The sequence below is a fragment of the Strix uralensis genome, chromosome 3 (assembly GCF_047716275.1).
Source record: "Strix uralensis isolate ZFMK-TIS-50842 chromosome 3, bStrUra1, whole genome shotgun sequence".
Taxonomy (NCBI): Eukaryota; Metazoa; Chordata; class Aves; order Strigiformes; family Strigidae; genus Strix; species Strix uralensis.
In genome coordinates, this window is record NC_133974.1 from 21119013 (window position 1) to 21137701 (window position 18689).

Here is an 18689-nt window from a genome sequence, read left to right on the forward strand (position 1 = left end):
AGAAAATATACTTTAATGTACCTTAAAGAGCTTCTAAGTGCATAGCACATGGAGAATTGATACTTACAAAGCTCTTGAGATCTTTTTTAGTTTGGTTAATTTTGATTAAAATCAAATATATATATGTTCTCAAGAGCTGCTATCTTATTTTTGGGTCTGAAATTTTATGTGGTGAGGACCTATAACTGTTAAAATACTTTGATTTATAATAATGAGTACTTTTAGAAGTAAATAAATACACTGTAGAATTTAGAAGTACATGCAAGTCCTCCTGTCAACGTAACAGTGTCTGAGTTTTTTATATAAGTATCTAAATCTATTTGACTATTATCTTGGCATACAAAACAGAAATATATAAAAGTAAAAGAGAAAAAGAATTCAGTTTTGAATACAAAGAGCGTTTAGAATAACTAAACGTTGTGCTTTGCTGCAGGATGGAGTACAGGTAACTGAGAGTGGAAAATTTCATGTTAGTCCAGAGGGATTTCTCACCATTCGGGATGTTGGAACTGCTGATGAAGGTCGATATGAATGTGTTGCCCGGAATACCATAGGATACTCCTCTGTTAGTATGGTGCTCAGTGTTAACGGTAAGGTGCATGAATTAGAGGTATGAGTTAGACTATTAGTTTTATGCTAATTGCTTAATTTGTAAGATGCAAAAAAGTTAATCAAATGTTAAATTCTTTCTTTTATTTGTATTTTTATTTTCTCCTATCATCCTCTATTTTTCCCCCCCCCTTCATTTAATTGAGGCAACTATCTGCACAGATGTGAGTGAGATGGGAATATGTCAGCCAAAATGTCTCTAGAAGTTAAGCTTCAAAACAAACAATGCTTTGGGCTCCAGTTAGTCATACTACTTTCCTCTTGAGATATTATTTGGACCTATTAGAATTTGCTAGTCGAATACACAGCCTAATCTTTAGGGATAACTTGACAAAACGTCCTGTGGCATCTTTAAAGGGACACTGACAGCACTTGGTTGAAAATTAGACTGCAACCGTTGTGAAAGAATTCAGGAAAGTCATAATGATCTTAAGAAGCTAGAGCAGGAAACAGAAAGACAAGAAGACTATTTGAGCTAATTCTAATTATTTAAAAGTAATAATGGCAAATAATAGTTATCAATTATTAATACATAATAATTGGTAATAAAGCAGCCAAAGAGGCTAAGGAAATAGCTTTGTTACACAGACTGACCCTAATGCTTTTCTGACTTACTGAGTAAAACTGCTGATTTTTCAGACTCATTTTGATGAAAAATATTAAGGAAACTGATTTTTTTTTTTTCTTATTTCAGTAGAAAATATGACACAATATTTTTGTATCATTGAAAAATGAGTATTGGATATTGTTTCCCAGTACTGTGTCTGATGTTCTGTATTTTTTTTACTAAATTCATAAATATATATCAGTGATTTTTCTAATTTATTGATTATGATGATATCAATCACTTGGTATTAATAAAACTATGATGTTCCCTGGCTTAAGTTGTTTTTAGTAGACTATCAGTCTATCCCCTCCTCTATCAAAAATAGTATTTCTTCAATCTGTAAAGAAGATTTCTGAGAGAAAAATTGCAGGACTGGGAATCATTCAACGATAAGGTTTCATCTACATATATATGAAGTCTGCAAATGAAAGAAAGTTCGTAAAAATCAGTTAGTCTTGGTTAATGGAGCTTGGAGATGCACAGAAAAGAGGTTGTTTTTTTTAAAAATATTAGCCAGATCTCAAATCAATAAGAGCTCTGAAAAATGAAACCATGAATTGGACTACAACCCCAATGAAAACTAGTTTCATTCACTTAGTGCTGGTGTAACTGCTCATTCTTACCTGCTGAAATTAGCAAACTACAAAACTTGGTGCTGCAGTATTTAATTGTAATGTGGCTATTTTTCTGTAAATAACTGTAAACTGTAGCATCAATAAACCTAAAATTAGTGAAACTACCCTTGATTAATCTGCATTCAGTCTGAAACTGTAAATGGTGTTTCTCCTTAAAGCTAGTGGGATATCAGATACTGTTTCTCTATGGTTGCTATAAAAATGAAGCTGTCAGAGAAGCAAGGAGGATAAGTGAACAGATTATAAGTACTGGATACTTGCTATCTGCATAGTATTAATAATGGCATAGCCAGAAATACCTAAAAACTTGCATGTCAACATTTCCTTTAAACAAAGTAAATGTTTTATGAATGTTCCTAATGCATAAAAATCTTTTCTTAACAGTGAGACAGAATAAAGCGAAGTGTATAGAAGCTTGGGGGGGCAGGTTTTTCTGGCCATGTTTCATAGTATTTTAAAGATGCTTGTCTTTTACCATTTTATTCTGTCCTTTTCTGGTTTGTAAAAGTCTCTGGCTTAAGTGTAAGACAGGATGTGCATGGATTATTTTTTTGTTGCTTAAAAAAATTGCCTTTTTTCTTCCCCCACCCCCTCCCCCCCAAAAAAGGTATGGTGTGAAAGGCTTGCAAGGAGCTTTAACTTTTAATGTTTATTAGCCTGAAAAGAGAACTACTGGCAGCAAATAGTCTAAACAAAAAGTACAGTATAGTTAACATTTGACCAAAGTTTATGCTTCATCCCACATGTACCATTAATCAGAAAGCCAGCTCTGCAAAACACATATCTAAAGTGAGCACTGAGATTACATCTGCCATAGACAGCACTAGGGAAGGTAACCAGCAACTGGATTTTTACAATCTGCAATGTTGCAGTGTTAAGATGGTTCATGGCACGCAAGCACTCTCAGAAACAACTGAAATGAGGGTACCAAACCTGAAAATGATATTTCTTCTTAAAATAAGTATCTTATCTGATAATCTTTCTCTATGGTTGCTATGAAAATGAAGCTGTCAATCAAGGAGGACAGATGATAATTAGGACAGATCAGGGACTATTGCCATTAGGCACTGTGGAAAGAATCAGCTCATACTGTATGCTGGGAGTATGTTGTCAGCAGCCCAAGGCAGCTGGCCTCAGGGCAGAGAAAGGGGCTTCAACCACAGCTATAAAGTGCCCGGGACTGTTTTATTTGACGGTAGAGATGGTTAAGTTTGATTACCCAGGTCTAGACTCTGAAACTCATATAGACACAGCCTAAGCTGTCAGTTATGAGGGAATAATCAAATACTGCCTAGGAAAAAAAAAAAGTAAAGAAAAGCTTGCAAACAACAATTTTTATGTCAGCTGATTTTGTACATCTGCTGATTTTATTCCAGTGTATTTGCTTTGGACTTTCTCCCTACTTTACCCTTCTTCCTGTGTGACTTTTCCAATCTAAACACACTCTGGAAATTGTTAGCTGTTGCCCCTGGATCTGGTAGTTCTTGGTTTAGAATGAAAGGAAGGTTATTAGCCTTAGATACGCTGTACAAACATCCAGCTGCAACTGAGTACTGTATAAAAAGGCAGATGCATGGGCCTATGCATTAGTGAGTTTCCAGTATTATGCAGAGTCGTTAAATAGCTTTTAAGCATGTGATTTTTATCATAGTATTGAAAACCTAGATAATTTTAAAGTAAAAAACAAAGTACTGCTCAAACTAAATAAAATATTTATAAACCTTTAAAATTAATACATGTTGCTTACTAAACTAAGCTCAGGAGAGGAGCAATGTTAATATATACAATTCTGTGGGTTTTTAAATATTTTTTTTGTGTTTTATTCTTTTTTTTTTTTTTGTGAAATCTCTTTGAGTTTATGTGATGCATGTGTTCTAAAAGGCAAACTAAGTCTGTCAGTATTTTTCACTTGTAACACATTCCTGTAAAGCCTTTAAATTCTTATACTGAATTCAGTACTAATTCAGTACTAATTCAAATCAAAGGGAATACTTGCATTGATTTCAGTGGATATAGGTCAGCCTCTTGATACCAACACCTGAAAACTGATAATACACCACACCAGGAAAAAACCCTTAATAATTCTTTTTTTCTTTGGTCATTTTTACTTGAAATTGTAGGACTAATTAATGGACAGTTAAACACTGCATGCATTTATCTTCACTTTATTTTGTTTAAGAATTATAAGCAAGCTGACTTTTAAACTTACATTAACTTCTCTTTTAAGTGAATTTTGCTTTATTGTAATATGCTTTGACAGAATTTAAAAATTATTAAGAATTTTGTGTTTGGATGAACTAATGTTTAAAGAACAGGCGTTTACTTTGTACAACTGAAATGATGTCGTGTCTAGACTCTGTTTTATGGAAGTATCTTTTCATGTGTGGCCATTTTTGCAATAACCTGAATTCCTCTTTCTGTAGTGCCTAATGTCAGCCGAAATGGAGATCCTTTTGTACAAACATCAATTGTGGAAGCAATCGCAACTGTTGACAGAGCAATAAATTCAACACGTACACATCTGTTTGACAGGTATCCCCGTTTTTTTAATATTGAGAATTCAAAATTAATTTTGTATATACTGGAAATAATGGAGTATTTTTTAAGCAAGAGGCCATTTTGTTATTTAAATAACGTTGTTAACATCTGGTTACTTCTGGGACTACTAACAGATTAACATGTAAAGATTCCCGTTGTTTAAACACTCCTGTTGAGTTCTCTATTTGCTGCATCAGTTTTTCTGCTGAAATAATGTGTGTTAAAAGGCTACTAAATGTTTAATTGCTGCTAAATGTTTAATGTTTTATTATTTTATTAAATTTTTTTTGTTTGCCTTCCATTTTGAGATGAGTAACCAAGGTATGTACTAATCATGTTGCTGAACGTTTACATGATTTATGTAGTTTTGTTATGTTGTAACTCCTGTGTACACTTACTATTTTTTTCAAATTATCTATCAGTCGTCCTCGTTCTCCAAATGATTTGCTAGCCTTATTTCGATACCCAAGGGATCCATACACTGTTGAGCAAGCAAGAGCTGGGGAAATATTTGAAAGGACATTACAGCTTATTCAAGATCATGTACAAGATGGTCTAATGGTTGACCTGAATGGAACAAGTCAGTACTCTTTCCTTATTTTCTGTGTTGAAGTGTATTTGCCTTCCTAAGTCATCATACTTCAAGAGACATTTATTTTCCAAATCTGGGTCCCAACTGCAGAACCATTACACTGAAATCAGTGGAGTGTTTGACTTTGCAAAACTTTACCAAAGATATGTGTTTGCCCAATTCAGTTCTTGGTTTGCATATTGCTACATTATGGTGTAACTCTGTTTGAGCTCTCTTGAGTAGAGTGTTTTTATTTTTCCTCACATTAATGCATTAAGAAAAAATTCATGTTCAGATTCTTCTACTGATCAAATTTGTTGTAATAGAAGTGCATAATGCATCCTGTTTGTTAACTTGCCATGTGTTAATTCATTGTGACCATTGTTTCGTAGCAGAACAGACTTTTCTGTTATGTATTAAAAGTAATCACTATTTTATTCATGTTTCTTTAAGTAAAACCATTTAGTGTCGGCGTGCCTTGGCAAGGAGAAAAGATGATATAACAAGAAGGATTTGTATACTTTACAAACCAAGGTTTCTGCATGTACCACAATAGTATTCAAAGAATTATTTGCCACGCATTCTTTAAGTGCATGTCAAACTAAGCTAATTGTTTCCTTTAACACTGATCTGATGTAATGAGAAATACAATTTTTGCTGCTTTTTATAAAAAGCAGAAAAATGCAAGGTTTAACATTTCCACCTTTTAGTTACTGAAGTCCAAGTTCAAATTCATGAAATCCAGCTGGAGCATATACAACTAATGTGTGTGGATATGTGTGCGGATAGGCTTGAGACATAGGACTGAAGCATTTGGAAATAATGATAGAGTTTTAGGAGAGCTTTTGAGACTTGAGACATAGCCAAAAGCTACACTGAAAATCTAGGGGAAATATTTTTACTTATTATACTCTTTTTGATGTTTATAATTGAGTATTTATTGTAACTTCCGAAAACCTTAACTCTGACCGTGAACTAGGCAAGTATTTATAAGACCAAAGACTGCAAGCTTTGTGGAGTACTGTAACATTTGCTAGTAAAAGAAGCTTGTTACTCATTCGTAGAGCTGAGTAAATAATTTGTGATGAATAATTTACCACCAAAACTTATTCAAAATTCTTTGAAGGCTTGTGTTTTGTAAGAGCAACCCTATTTGATTTGGTTCTCTGATTAGATGCATATGCAAGCATATCAAATATAATACTAGGAATATATGAAATCTGATGTGTGAAAATTACTTGACTACTTTTCACTAGGATTTGTGATAGTGAAATTCAATCACCTAAAGTTTACCAAAAATTGGTATTAAAGCATACAAATAGAAACTAATGAACACAAAATAGGGCAACTTTCTGTGATACTGGAAATTCTGTTCACAACCAGAGCTTGCTTCTCAGCCCTACAAAATCCATAGAAACCTGCCTTTCAGGGAAACTTGAATAGTAAAAGAAATCTGGTTTCATTTAATAGTGTAATGCTCAGATTTTAATACTCATATTTGTCCTTATTTGGTTTTATTTCAAAACGCAGAGCCCAATGAAAGGTGTTATTTAGCACTTTTGCATTGGGAACAGTTGAGAAACTTGACAATCTCCCATTCAGAGACTTTTTTTAATGTAAAATCTTGGAATATCCCAAGGAAAGACTGTGGAGCCAAATTCTCCTCTGCAGTGCCAGACTGTATAACAAGGGGAATGGCCACAAATTGCTGCTTGGGAGGTTCAGATTGGATGTTAGGAAACACTTTCTCACCAGGAGGCCAGTGCAGCACTGGAACAACTTATCCAGCAAGGCTGAGGAGTCTCAGTCTTCGGAGGTTTTCAAGCCAGCTAGACAGGGATACAGTTTAGCTGATCCAGTGTTGGAGACAGCGTTGCTTCAAGCTGGAGCTTGGTCTGGGTAAGAGGTCCCTTCTAATCAAAATTTCTATGGTTCTGAATTATCTTCCTTGCAGTTTGAAAAAACTATAGCTGATATTATGTGAATTGAGCTAGTGAGCTTTTAAGCACTGGAAATGCTCAGCATCCAGCCTTATGGAAAGCAGAGCCAGAGTTAGTGCCTACGATGCGAGGGGTAATTGAGGGTCTGAGACTGGCATTTATGGCAACCTCCACTCTTCTCAGAAAGCCATTGAATCTAATCCATAGATGAGACATTGCCTCCCACTTGAACTTCTAAATGCAGAAGCTTGAACCTTTTAATTTAAATTGGTAATGAAGGTCATTCCACCCAAAACATTCATAGTCGAGTTTTGCTCACAACTTGGTTTCAGAAATGTGGGTGGCAACCAGGATAACAACAGCAGACAAATGTTTATGTAAAGACTGCATGAATAATGATCATAAGGAAAGAAATCCATCATGAATGAAGATCATTTAAAAAGGAGTGTTGTTATAAAGAAGATACATTTTCTGGGTGTAGTTTTACAATTAAACTGCCCTAGTAGCCAGTAGATTATAATATGTTTTCAATAATATCCTCAAAGAGTGTATTTTGCTGCATTACCCTGTGGCACTTACTGGTTTTGCTCTGTGGTTTCTTTTTCTTTTTCCTAGTAGGGAGTCCTCTGTAAAATAATTTCTGTATGTCTCCAAGAACAGGTTAGTTTTGCCTAATGCAAGCACTAGGTCTCTAATATCTTTGCATTGACTTGTAAACCACTTGGAGTACATGTAGCCTGAGGCTGAGAAAACATAGATCCCCTCACTGAGCACAGGTCCTGTCCCAGCTGAGCAGCTAGGAGCGATCCAGTCCCTTTCAAGGCAAAGACAAAGAGGGGCTTTAGGTGGTTTGTTTGAAATTGCCCTTCATTGTAGAAATTGGCAGAGGGCCAATGTGCCTAGCACACATTTTTGTGTTGAATATAGATGAAGGTCTTTGCAGGCACTGTGGGACTGAGCTCAGGACTAAAAGGAAAATTTCTGTGTGCAATTAGCCTGCACTGACCTCTTGCAAAACTGCATTCAGTTCATTTTCTTGAGTGATTACCATCATGGTGGGAACTCCTTCAGCCTGTGGGAACACAGTACCACTGTACACTCACTCATTTCCTTTCTTCCATCTGCCTTTATTCTCCTTGTTTGGTTTTACTCCTGACTGCAAGCTTTCCAGATCAAGAACCCTGGTGGTGTATGATGATTCCTACTTGGCTAAAAGTACATCTACCCTGCCACATAGCCTACCTCCTGGTCTCTCTCCTGGATCCTGGAACCTTGCTCATCCACTCTGTATATCCATTAATCACTCAAGGTGTGCCTATGCTTTGCATCAGCAGGGCACATTTGAAGTGAATCTCCCAGTTGTCCCCACTTACTGTGCTTTGGTGTGAGTTGTGGTATAATCTTGAACAGTGTGGATTCTTTTAAAATGAAGTGAAAAATGTGGTCCAGGGCCACTTTCAGCTGAAGGAAACCTGCTCCTATTGCATGATGGATACAGTAGGGATGTCTTCCTCTGCATCAAAAATTTCACTCTACAGACATTTCTGTTGGTCTACACAAGTTGATAATGTAGATATAGCCCCAAATTAATGACTTTTTTCCTGTAATGAAGCTTGAATATTTCTAAGACAAAAATCAATTGTAGAATGACTCCTAATAGACAGCATAGACAAGGTGCAGCCTGACTGTTCTGTTATTTGCAATCACCCAACACTGTACTAGGAGGCCTTATGTCTTCAGTGCTTCCACATGCCATCATATCACAGCAGAGATCACGCAACACATAGCCTTAGTTTGAAGTTACAAAAGCATAATTCTCATGAATTACCATGTACATTTTGTATATATTATTTTTCTATGAAATGTGAAAAAATGCAGGAAAACAGTAAGTATGTTGTAGTCCCAGATGTGAATGGTGTGGATTGCAGAGGAAACCTGTGCCAGGTGTTATGCAAACACCAGTTTTCTTCAGAAATTAGTCCTGGGTAATATGAATGTGAGTTACTCCACACGACTTGTCCTAGAGATCACTCCTCTGTTTAGCTGTATTGCCTGTGGACATTTGTGGCTTTTGTTGATTTTTTTTTTCTTAAAATTCTAGAACTTCTACTGTAATAAAGCAAAACAAAATAGTAATGTTCAGTGAATTATCAAGTCTCAAAAGATAAAGTCTTGAAATCCATGTAAATGTTACTGTCAGTTTTTAAAATGCTTTTACTAACATGGGGAAAATTTCCCATTTGTCTCAATGTGAGGCTTTTATTTCTGAAAATATCTCTGTTTTCGTAAGTGACCAAATAAGTAATGAGCTTCTTTTGTGAACATTTTGTAAAAGTTGTACTTGAATTGGTATTTTACAAAGTTCTCTCCTGACCTAATAATGGTTGTTGCTCAAATGACCCAATGCTCTAATATACATATGTGATTATTATTGTTCTTTTTAAACAATAGGGATATTTAATTTAGTGGGAAATGCAATATAATAATTAACATTTCAAATAAATGTGATCTGTGGGGACCATGAGTCTATTCGGTCTTTGATTTTCTCTCTGTCTCTCTTCTGGTTTCAGGTTATCACTATAATGACCTTGTATCCCCACAGTATTTGAATCTGATAGCTAATCTCTCAGGCTGTACAGCCCATCGACGAGTGAACAACTGCTCAGATATGTGCTTCCACCAGAAGTACAGGACACACGATGGAACCTGCAACAACCTTCAGCATCCCATGTGGGGTGCTTCTCTGACAGCCTTTGAACGTCTGTTAAAGTCAGTCTACGAAAATGGATTTAATTTGCCTCGGGGAATTGAACCTAAGAGGCTCTCTAATGGCTATGCCCTCCCAATGCCTCGCTTGGTTTCAACTACTCTGATCGGAACGGAAACAATAACTCCTGATGACCAGTACACTCACATGCTTATGCAGTGGGGTCAGTTTCTTGACCACGACCTTGACCTCACTGTGGCTGCCCTAAGTGAGGCCAGGTTTTCGGATGGTCAGCATTGCAGTTCAGTTTGTACAAATGATCCTCCATGCTTTTCGATCATGATACCACCAAATGATCCCAGAGTTCGAAACGGTGCACGCTGCATGTTTTTTGTGCGCTCCAGTCCGGTTTGTGGAAGTGGCATGACATCTCTCCTGATGAATTCTGTGTACCCACGAGAACAGATCAACCAGCTGACTTCATACATTGATGCGTCCAATGTGTATGGCAGTTCGGACCATGAAGCACTAGAAATCAGAGACTTGGCGAGTCAAAGGGGTCTTCTGAGACAGGGCATCGTACAGAGGTCTGGCAAGCCCCTTCTTCCATTCGCTACTGGCCCACCAACAGAATGTATGAGAGATGAAAATGAGAGCCCAATTCCCTGCTTTTTAGCTGGAGATCAGCGTTCTAATGAACAGCTGGGTCTTACCAGCATCCACACATTGTGGTTTAGAGAACACAACAGAATTGCCACAGAGCTACTGAAACTCAATCCGCACTGGGATGGTGACACAATATATCACGAAACACGCAAAATTGTTGGTGCAGAAATGCAACACATAACATTTAGCCACTGGCTACCTAAGATCTTTGGAGAGGTAGGCATGAAGATGCTTGGCGAATATAAGGGTTATGATCCCAGTGTTAATTCTGGCATAACTAATGAGTTTGCAACTGCCGCTTTTAGGTTTGGTCACACACTCATTAATCCTTTTCTGTATCGACTGGATGAAAACTTTGAACCTATTCCACAAGGCCATCTACCTCTTCATAAGGCATTCTTCTCTCCATTTCGGATTGTAAATGAAGGAGGCATTGATCCACTTCTAAGGGGATTGTTTGGTGTTGCTGGTAAGATGCGTGTCCCATCACAATTACTCAATACAGAATTAACAGAAAGACTCTTCTCCATGGCACGTACTGTGGCTTTAGATCTGGCAGCTATGAATATTCAGAGAGGCAGAGATCATGGAATTCCTCCCTACCATGATTTTAGAGTTTACTGTAATCTTTCTTCAGCTCAGACTTTTGAAGATCTGAAAAATGAAATTAAGAATCCTGAAATCAGGGAGAAACTTAGCAGGTGAGCCTGAGGTGAAGAAAAACAATCAATTATCTAAATGTGCATGCAAAATGAATAGCTAAATGTCTTATCTAGAAGAAAATATTTGTTAAGAAAGGGGTAAAGGGATTTTTAAAGAAACTTCCATGCATACCAGGAAATAGATGTGGAAAATGCCCACATGCAGATAATTTCTCTACTTCTACATCTCAGTGAATAATAAGAAGTTAATATGTGTCCATGAAATTATTAGTTTGAAATGTCTGATTTTTTAAATACTGTAAAATATGAATGTTATTTCAATGTAAGATCAAATTTAATGCCAGTCTCATGCAAGTATTTACATGTTCAGTTCTATCCATTCCGTACACTAAGTCAAATGGGAATGTTGTTCATTGTATTTTCATGTGGAATCCTTCACTACAAGTAATCTGTTTTTCTTTAGAGCTTTAATGTTTGAAACTTAAGTCTTCAGCTACCTGCCACCCCTACCTTACCTACACAAAATCAAACACAGAGAATTAGTCTCAGCTACAGTAAAAGAAAAAATGTACAGAGGGACAGGAAATAGAAGCTATTGAAAAAGACACAATTCCAAGAACTCAGAAAAAAGCTACTAGGAAAAGGAAATTGTGGGCTAGACTTGCAGACCCGTGATGTTACTCACATATAAAACCTACATTGCAGGATTTCTTGCATATGCACCCACAGGTTGTTCATAAAAGTTGTAGCACTGTCATTTTTACTGTGAGTTGTTCATATCTCTTGCCCTTAGCTTTACCACATACTCGTTATTTTGTAAATGTAAAATATTTGATATTAAATATTTGTGTTTTTCTATTTATAGGTTGTATGGTTCCCCACTGAACATAGACCTATTTCCTGCTCTAATGGTAGAAGACTTAGTTCCAGGGAGCCGACTGGGGCCAACTTTGATGTGTCTGTTAAGCACACAGTTTAGGCGTATTCGGGATGGAGACAGGTAAATTGAAATACCATGGAAACTAAACTTAATTTTAAACAGAGGATGCTTAATAACAGTTGCAATGTCTTGTTTCCAAACCAAACTCCATTTTATTTTCATTTATGATTTTAATGCATAATTGAAAAGATGAAGAATACAGGTTTAAAACATTGTTAGAAGCTATGATTATTTTTTAAATCTGTTACTTTTTATGTCATACTGACCTCCAAAAAGCACAACAACCAATACATGATGAGTTTTTTTTTTTACCACTTATTCAAGTCACTTACCTTTCTGAAAAGTGGATGTTACTCATCTCCTTTCATTGTTATTTAATTATTTTATTGGCAAAGAAATTGTGGTGGTTGAGACACTTTCACCATCTCCATTACTTAAGCATAGACTGGAAAAGTATCACTCTGTGTGTATAACCCCTATACATATTTCAACACAAGCAGTGTGTGCACCAGAAGAGTCTTAAAAGAAGATGGGTTATCCCAAAGAATTCAATTTGGTAATTGTTCTTAAATCACTTCACATGCATATTATGAGCAATTTCTCATTTTCAGTTTCTACAGTACCTGAAATAGGAAAACAGTGATTGCTATTGTTACAGCAGCCAGATCTCCTTTGCGTACTTTCAACACACTTGTTCAGAATCTGAAAATAAACATTTCCCTCATTTTAACATTATTTGTGACTTATTAGTTGCATGGCATGAGGGTAGAAAGACTTATGCTGATTAGTCCCATCCTAGTGAAAGGAAAACAGAGGAAGAATTAGGAAATTAGATTTGATTCACTTTATCTAATGTTATTTGCTTTATGTAAGTTATAAAATTGCCACTTAAGTTAGTATAAAGGCTTTTTTATTTCTGTAGTCAATAACACAAGCCTTTTTGTATGTTTTTTTTTAAAAACAACTTTCTTTCATAAAATCTGTTTAAAAATTAAGCTGTGAAACATAAATGTCTCTTGCCTGGAGGCAGAGGGAATAGAACAAGAAATATATGCAGTATGAGCTCCAGATTGCTGGTGACAAGTACCTATTTGTGTCAAAACAGGATAATGATACTGCCTTTTTGTGTATGCCTGTGTGCATTTTTCCAGCAAAGGCTTTTTTTTTTTCCTGAAACAACATTTAGGAACTGTAGGAAAACAATGAATATTTAGGAAATGGGATTCTGCTGTCCAAAGAATACAAATGTTTTGAAACAACACGCCAGCAAATAGTAAAATATTATTAGACATAATGAAAGCAACTCTCACTTCTTTGAAAAGCCTTTACAATGGGCAGAGGATCAAAGCTGCCAACACCATGCAAAACAAATGTGCCTGTGCAGGGAAAAGGAGTGATGTTTGAAGGGAGCCTAACTTCACGTCAAGATGGAAATTTCAGAATCTGTTTTTCTGATCCCAGTACTTGGAAATTAATTGGCCACTGTCCAATGGCTTATGAAAATGATACAATAACTAGGTAAAATGAAATTTGTTGACCATTCTTCTAAGCTTAGTATAAATATGATGTTGATTTTCATAAAGTTTAAACAGCCTCCTACTTATTTTTGGTTGAAATAGGTGGAAAAAAGTATCAATATAGAATTATAACTGTACAGTTTTGTGAGATGTAAACGATATCACAGTGAGCATTTCTTACATGTTAGTGTAAAATGTTTTCAAATCCTGGACAGTAACTTAAAACATTTTCTTTTCCAAGGGCTGGCTTGCTTTTCATAGTAATGTATTATTTATATTTTCAATTGATAACAGGCTTTTAGCACTTTATGTATGAAAAATGAATTATTCAAAACCACAGTGTTTCCTCCTTGAATATAATGAATTAACAGCATATATTAATAAGTCCCTGAATTAGTATAGTCATCAAAATAGTTTTACAGAAGAAAAAATCCTTAGTAAATTAAACAATTTCATTTATCTTCATAATAAACTAGATCTAGATTAACCATTCTTCTAATCTCAGCAATTCTATCAAAATTTTTTCATACCCATAGGAAAGTTGCCTGAAGAAAGAAGTCTGTGGTAATTTAAGTCTCTACCTTAAAAGAAACCTAAACTTGGTAGTCTAGTGCCATTTTAGATGTCCAGAGATACCCAAGACATCAAAATGGGACTAGAAGAGAGATCAAAGGATTTATTGAAGACTTCAGCCTTGTCATGGTTTAAGCCCAGCAGGCAGCAAAGCACCACGCAGCTGCTTGCTCACTCTTCTCACCTGGTGGGATGGGGAGGAGAAAATAACAAAAGGCTCAGGGGTTCAGACAAGGACAGGGAAGGCTCACTCACCAGTTATGGTCACAGGCAAAAGACAGATTCGATTTGGAGAAAAAAACATCAATTTAATTTGTACAGCACAACCACTACTAATTTACCAATCAAAATAAGAGTAGGACAGTGAGAAGTGCAACTACATCTTAAAAACACCTTCCTCCCACCCCTCCCTTCTTCCTGGGCTCAGCTTTACTCCTGATTTTTCTACCTCCTCCCATTGAGTGGCACAGGGGGATGGGGAATGGGGGTTGCAGTCAGTTCATCACTTGTTGTTTCTACTGCTCCTTCCTCCTCAGGGGGAGGACTCCTCACACTCTTCCCCTGCTCCAGCGTGGGGTCCTTCTCACAGGGCTGCAGCTCTTCACAAACTGCTCTTCTTTCTTCTCTTTCTCCACTGACCTTGGTGTCTGCATAGTTGTTTCCTTCACTCGAAGTCTTACCTCTGCTGCAGGTTCCTCTTATTAAATACATTGTCACAGAGGTGCAGCCACCGTCACTAATTGTCTCAGCCTTGGCCAGAGATGGGTCTGACTTGGAGCTGGAGGAGCTTCTGGCAGCTTCTCACAGGAGCCTCCTCTGTATCCCCCTCCTCCACTACCAAAAACCGTGCCACACAAACCCAATACAGGCCCTTTCAGAGTGTCAGCATGACAGCAAGTAGGGCTGAAGTGACACCAAGAGCTTATGTTTTGGCATATGGATCACTCCCTCAGATTCAATGTAAAGTTGAGAACAGGATTTATGGAATAATTAATTCTGAATACAGTATTGCAATATCTCTGGAAAACTGTGTGTTTTGTTTTTTCACTAGCAAACTTGTCTTTTCTGTGAGATTACAGGTTATGGTATGAGAACCCAGGTGTGTTCACGCCTGCTCAACTCACTCAGATCAAGCAGACTTCTCTTGCCAGAGTTTTGTGTGATAATGGTGACAACATAACCAGGGTACAACATGATGTCTTTAAGGTAGCTGAATTCCCACATGGATATAGTAGCTGTGAAGATATTCCTAAACTGGACCTCAGGATGTGGCAAGATTGCTGTGAAGGTCTGTATACAGCAGGATTTGGGTGTACTAATGTGTGCTTTATTTAGTGTCTGTTCATTTTATTTTAAGAAGATATTTCACTGTTCAGTTTTTGTTAAGATGTCATAAACTCAAATCTGGACCACAACCCTTGTTAAGTGAGCGATCATTCAATTTTTTTTATATTAAACAGACACATTCTAAACATAGCATAGATTTGAGCATTGCATAGTGCTGTTTCCCTGTTTTCTTCTTTTTGTGGATTCTTGTTCGTTGCCATCTCCTTCAAAAGTTAGGACAGGGGTGTTTAGTTTTTCTTCAGAAATAAACTTTTTTTCTCCAGAAACAGGGTTTACTTAGCTGCATGAAATACAGGACACTCGGAATCCCATGTTGCTTTGTGGCATGTATGTTGGCTTCTATCTCACATACAGATTTTCTGCATAGCTTCTCTTTATCCATCATCACATCAGACTTCACTGCATCTTACATAGTTAGAAGATCTCTTCCCAAGAGAATCTCTGCATCACACAGATTTGCAGAATGATTTGCAGTAGCATCAACAACAAAATACTTCAGAGGATAATGACCTCTCTTTATTGAGATCTCCTTGACAGTGTTTTCATTTTCTTTTGACAAAGGGTGAATTATGTGCCCTGGCTGAAAAAGTGTATTCAGGAATTTTGGGAAATTCTCTGTGGAACTCTGATTATCTAGAAATTTCTGTGAAACAAATTACTAACTGGAAAAAACTTAATCTTATTAGAGAGGGTAATGGTACTATCAGTTGATGATCATTAGAATCTTGTAATTTATCTAGTAAGAACCTAGCTTTCAATACCAGTATCTTGTACATTTGCTGACGAAAGGTATCTGGATCTGAGGTCTTCATCTTTTCTGCTGCGGTTTCTCTTGAGTTTCCCACTGCTGTGTAGGCTGTTCTGTATTCTGGCAAAAGGTATGCAAATAAAGAACCATTGGATTGTATTTCTGAGAGAGGTCATGCTCTTCCACTAGTGTTCATTTAACTCTTTTGCTAAAATATAATTGTCCTTGATGACAGAGAGTCCTTTGGTGATATAGTTCAGAATTTAAGGCAGTAGGTAAAGGGTAAACTGATGGAGGATGTCCCTTCAAGCTGGTACAAATACAGTAGATACTGAGGAAGGATTCCAACTAGGGTGACTTTGCCATGAGAACAAACTCAGGTACCATTAAAAATGAAAAAAGTAGATAGAGATTTACTATTCAAAGATATTGTACCATTAGCTTTAAACTGACTACTGTATTGTCTTGTCCAGTAAACAACTCTTTAAATAATAAATCACTGTCTAAGAAAATTCTTCCATGGAAGACTTGGTTCAAAATGTCAGTTATCTGTGTTAGACTAGGAGAAATAAATACTGTAGATTTCAAAGAAATCTTGTACAATTTCCCCCAGATATCATTTAATTCAGGTCTTACTCTATTTTTTACCAGGGTTTTTTTTAGGTTATTCAGATTTTTTAAACAATATTTACCATGTTTGCCATTCCCAAATAGATAATAACTTATAAAAATCTAGATATGGTTGACACATTGTAATTTTAATGCAAAGGCTTCCAGAATCTCTTCAAAATAACTGACATATGCCAGAAGCATTGAGAGAAGATCAATTATCACTCTTCAAATGCTTTATCATAAGCAAATAAATCGTATTCTACCAGTTCAGGGTAAGTTCATTTTGCCATGGTTCATGAAGCTTGACAGACAGTTTCACAAATACATTAATTATATAAATTTTGAAAAATTGTAAAGCTGTTCTGAGAAATTATGTGTTGATTCTCTAAATGTTTTGTTATCACTGAGCCTTCTAGAGCAGATGTTATCTTTGGAAAGTCTTTAGAGTATTCAGCCATTCAACAGCCTAGTTTGTATTTTTATTCAAGAATGTTACTACCAGAGAATACTACTGGATGTAGTACAGTTAGACAACTGCCAAGTAAAAGAAAGGGTAAATAACTAATGTTCTTTAAAAAATTGTCTATCTGTATCCCCTTCTTCTGAACTCTTTTGAAGTCTGTGCAGAAGTTAATGAATTGCAAACAGAGGATTCATGGCTTGAACTGCTTTCTTGCATGGATGAATAGGTGTAACGTTTTCTGTGGGAATCCAGGTTTAAGCAATTAATTTTAAAAATTTATTTCATTCTGTGTCACTAGGGTCTTACCACTACTCTGAGGTGGGGGCCATACACAGCATACATTCAGGAACAGCATTTACTTTAAGTTATACACATTCTGGGTTTTTCTTTCTTTGAATTTATTATTGTTTATTATTTAAAAGAAAAAGTAAACCATTCTCCACATTTAAAATACTTCTGATTATTTTATAATTAAAATTATTGTAAGTTAAAATTTAAAATACAGAATACTGTTCATTGCACTTTATGTATGTTTAAAAAGTGACCCATATGTTCAGCTGTTTCAGCTTGGTTAAAAAACACATCTGTTTTTGTTATCCTTCCTGTTTTGTTCAAGTCAAAATACTTTTCCATGTGAAGAATAGAAAAACATAGTTACAAAAAGCTACTACTTAGATTTCTTGAGCAAAGCTAGTATTTATTTCTTACAAAGCAAAGCATTATTCCTTTTTATAATAACAATACCAGATTATCTCTAGATTTCAGTTAACAAATCATGCAACAGAATTACTAGTTTATGGTGGGAAAAAGAAGGAGTTCCACTGAGGTACACAAGTTTTTCTGCTGGTTTCCTTCACTTTCTACCTTTTGTTGTCTTGTCAGAGACGGTGAGGAATCACTGCAGATTTACTGCAGCTCTTTATTTGAGCAAAAAGCATCCAAGCTTCAGATTTTCCAAACAAGAAACTTTTGGTGCTTTTTTTAGGCTCTCTATTGAAAATTGTGTTTAAACCCAAACTCGTGAGTGAGCCCCCAGATCTAAGATCCCACCCTGTTGAAGTCCCGCTGCAGGCAGTAGAGAAAGAGATGCCTCTAAAGGACACTTTAGGCTGCACTCTCTTCGTGCATCAGTGTGCATTGACTGTAAAGGAAACTTGGGTAGGAAAGAGTCCTAATGAAGGTGTCTCAGTGATGTCTGCAAAACTAGGCAGTTGAAGGATTTCCTTCTTCCCTTTGGACTGTTACTGCCTTTCTAAGACACTGATACGTTTACAGTCTAATGGACAGGTCAGTTCTTAGCGTCCTTACTTTTCAAATTTCCAAATTTCTATGGATTTTCAGTCTGACTGAAATTATTTTTTCTCACTGATCTTTGATACTTATATTCCAAAAGATGCATGGTTCTGATCTGCAGAACTTTCGAACTAGTCCTGTTTACTTTTTCTTCTGGGGAGGTTGTATTTGCTTTGGTTTGGTGTCAAGAACCTAATGGTTCTCCTTTATCTTCCTGCAGGCTATCCAAGACCTATTCAGATCACAAAGATGTGATGTGTT

General features: G+C 36.3%; 1 protein-coding gene across 1 annotated transcript in view; it reads left to right on the top strand.

Moving 5' to 3' along the window:
• The window catches only part of PXDN (peroxidasin), an 86413-nt gene that overhangs the window by 56729 nt on the left and 10995 nt on the right, over positions 1-18689 (top strand). The window contains exons 14-19 of the mRNA XM_074861650.1: positions 434-590; positions 4275-4383; positions 4812-4969; positions 9471-10974; positions 11801-11935; positions 15045-15253. Coding sequence (XP_074717751.1) covers positions 434-590; positions 4275-4383; positions 4812-4969; positions 9471-10974; positions 11801-11935; positions 15045-15253 — 2272 coding nt within the window. The remainder of the gene's footprint in view (positions 1-433; positions 591-4274; positions 4384-4811; positions 4970-9470; positions 10975-11800; positions 11936-15044; positions 15254-18689) is intronic.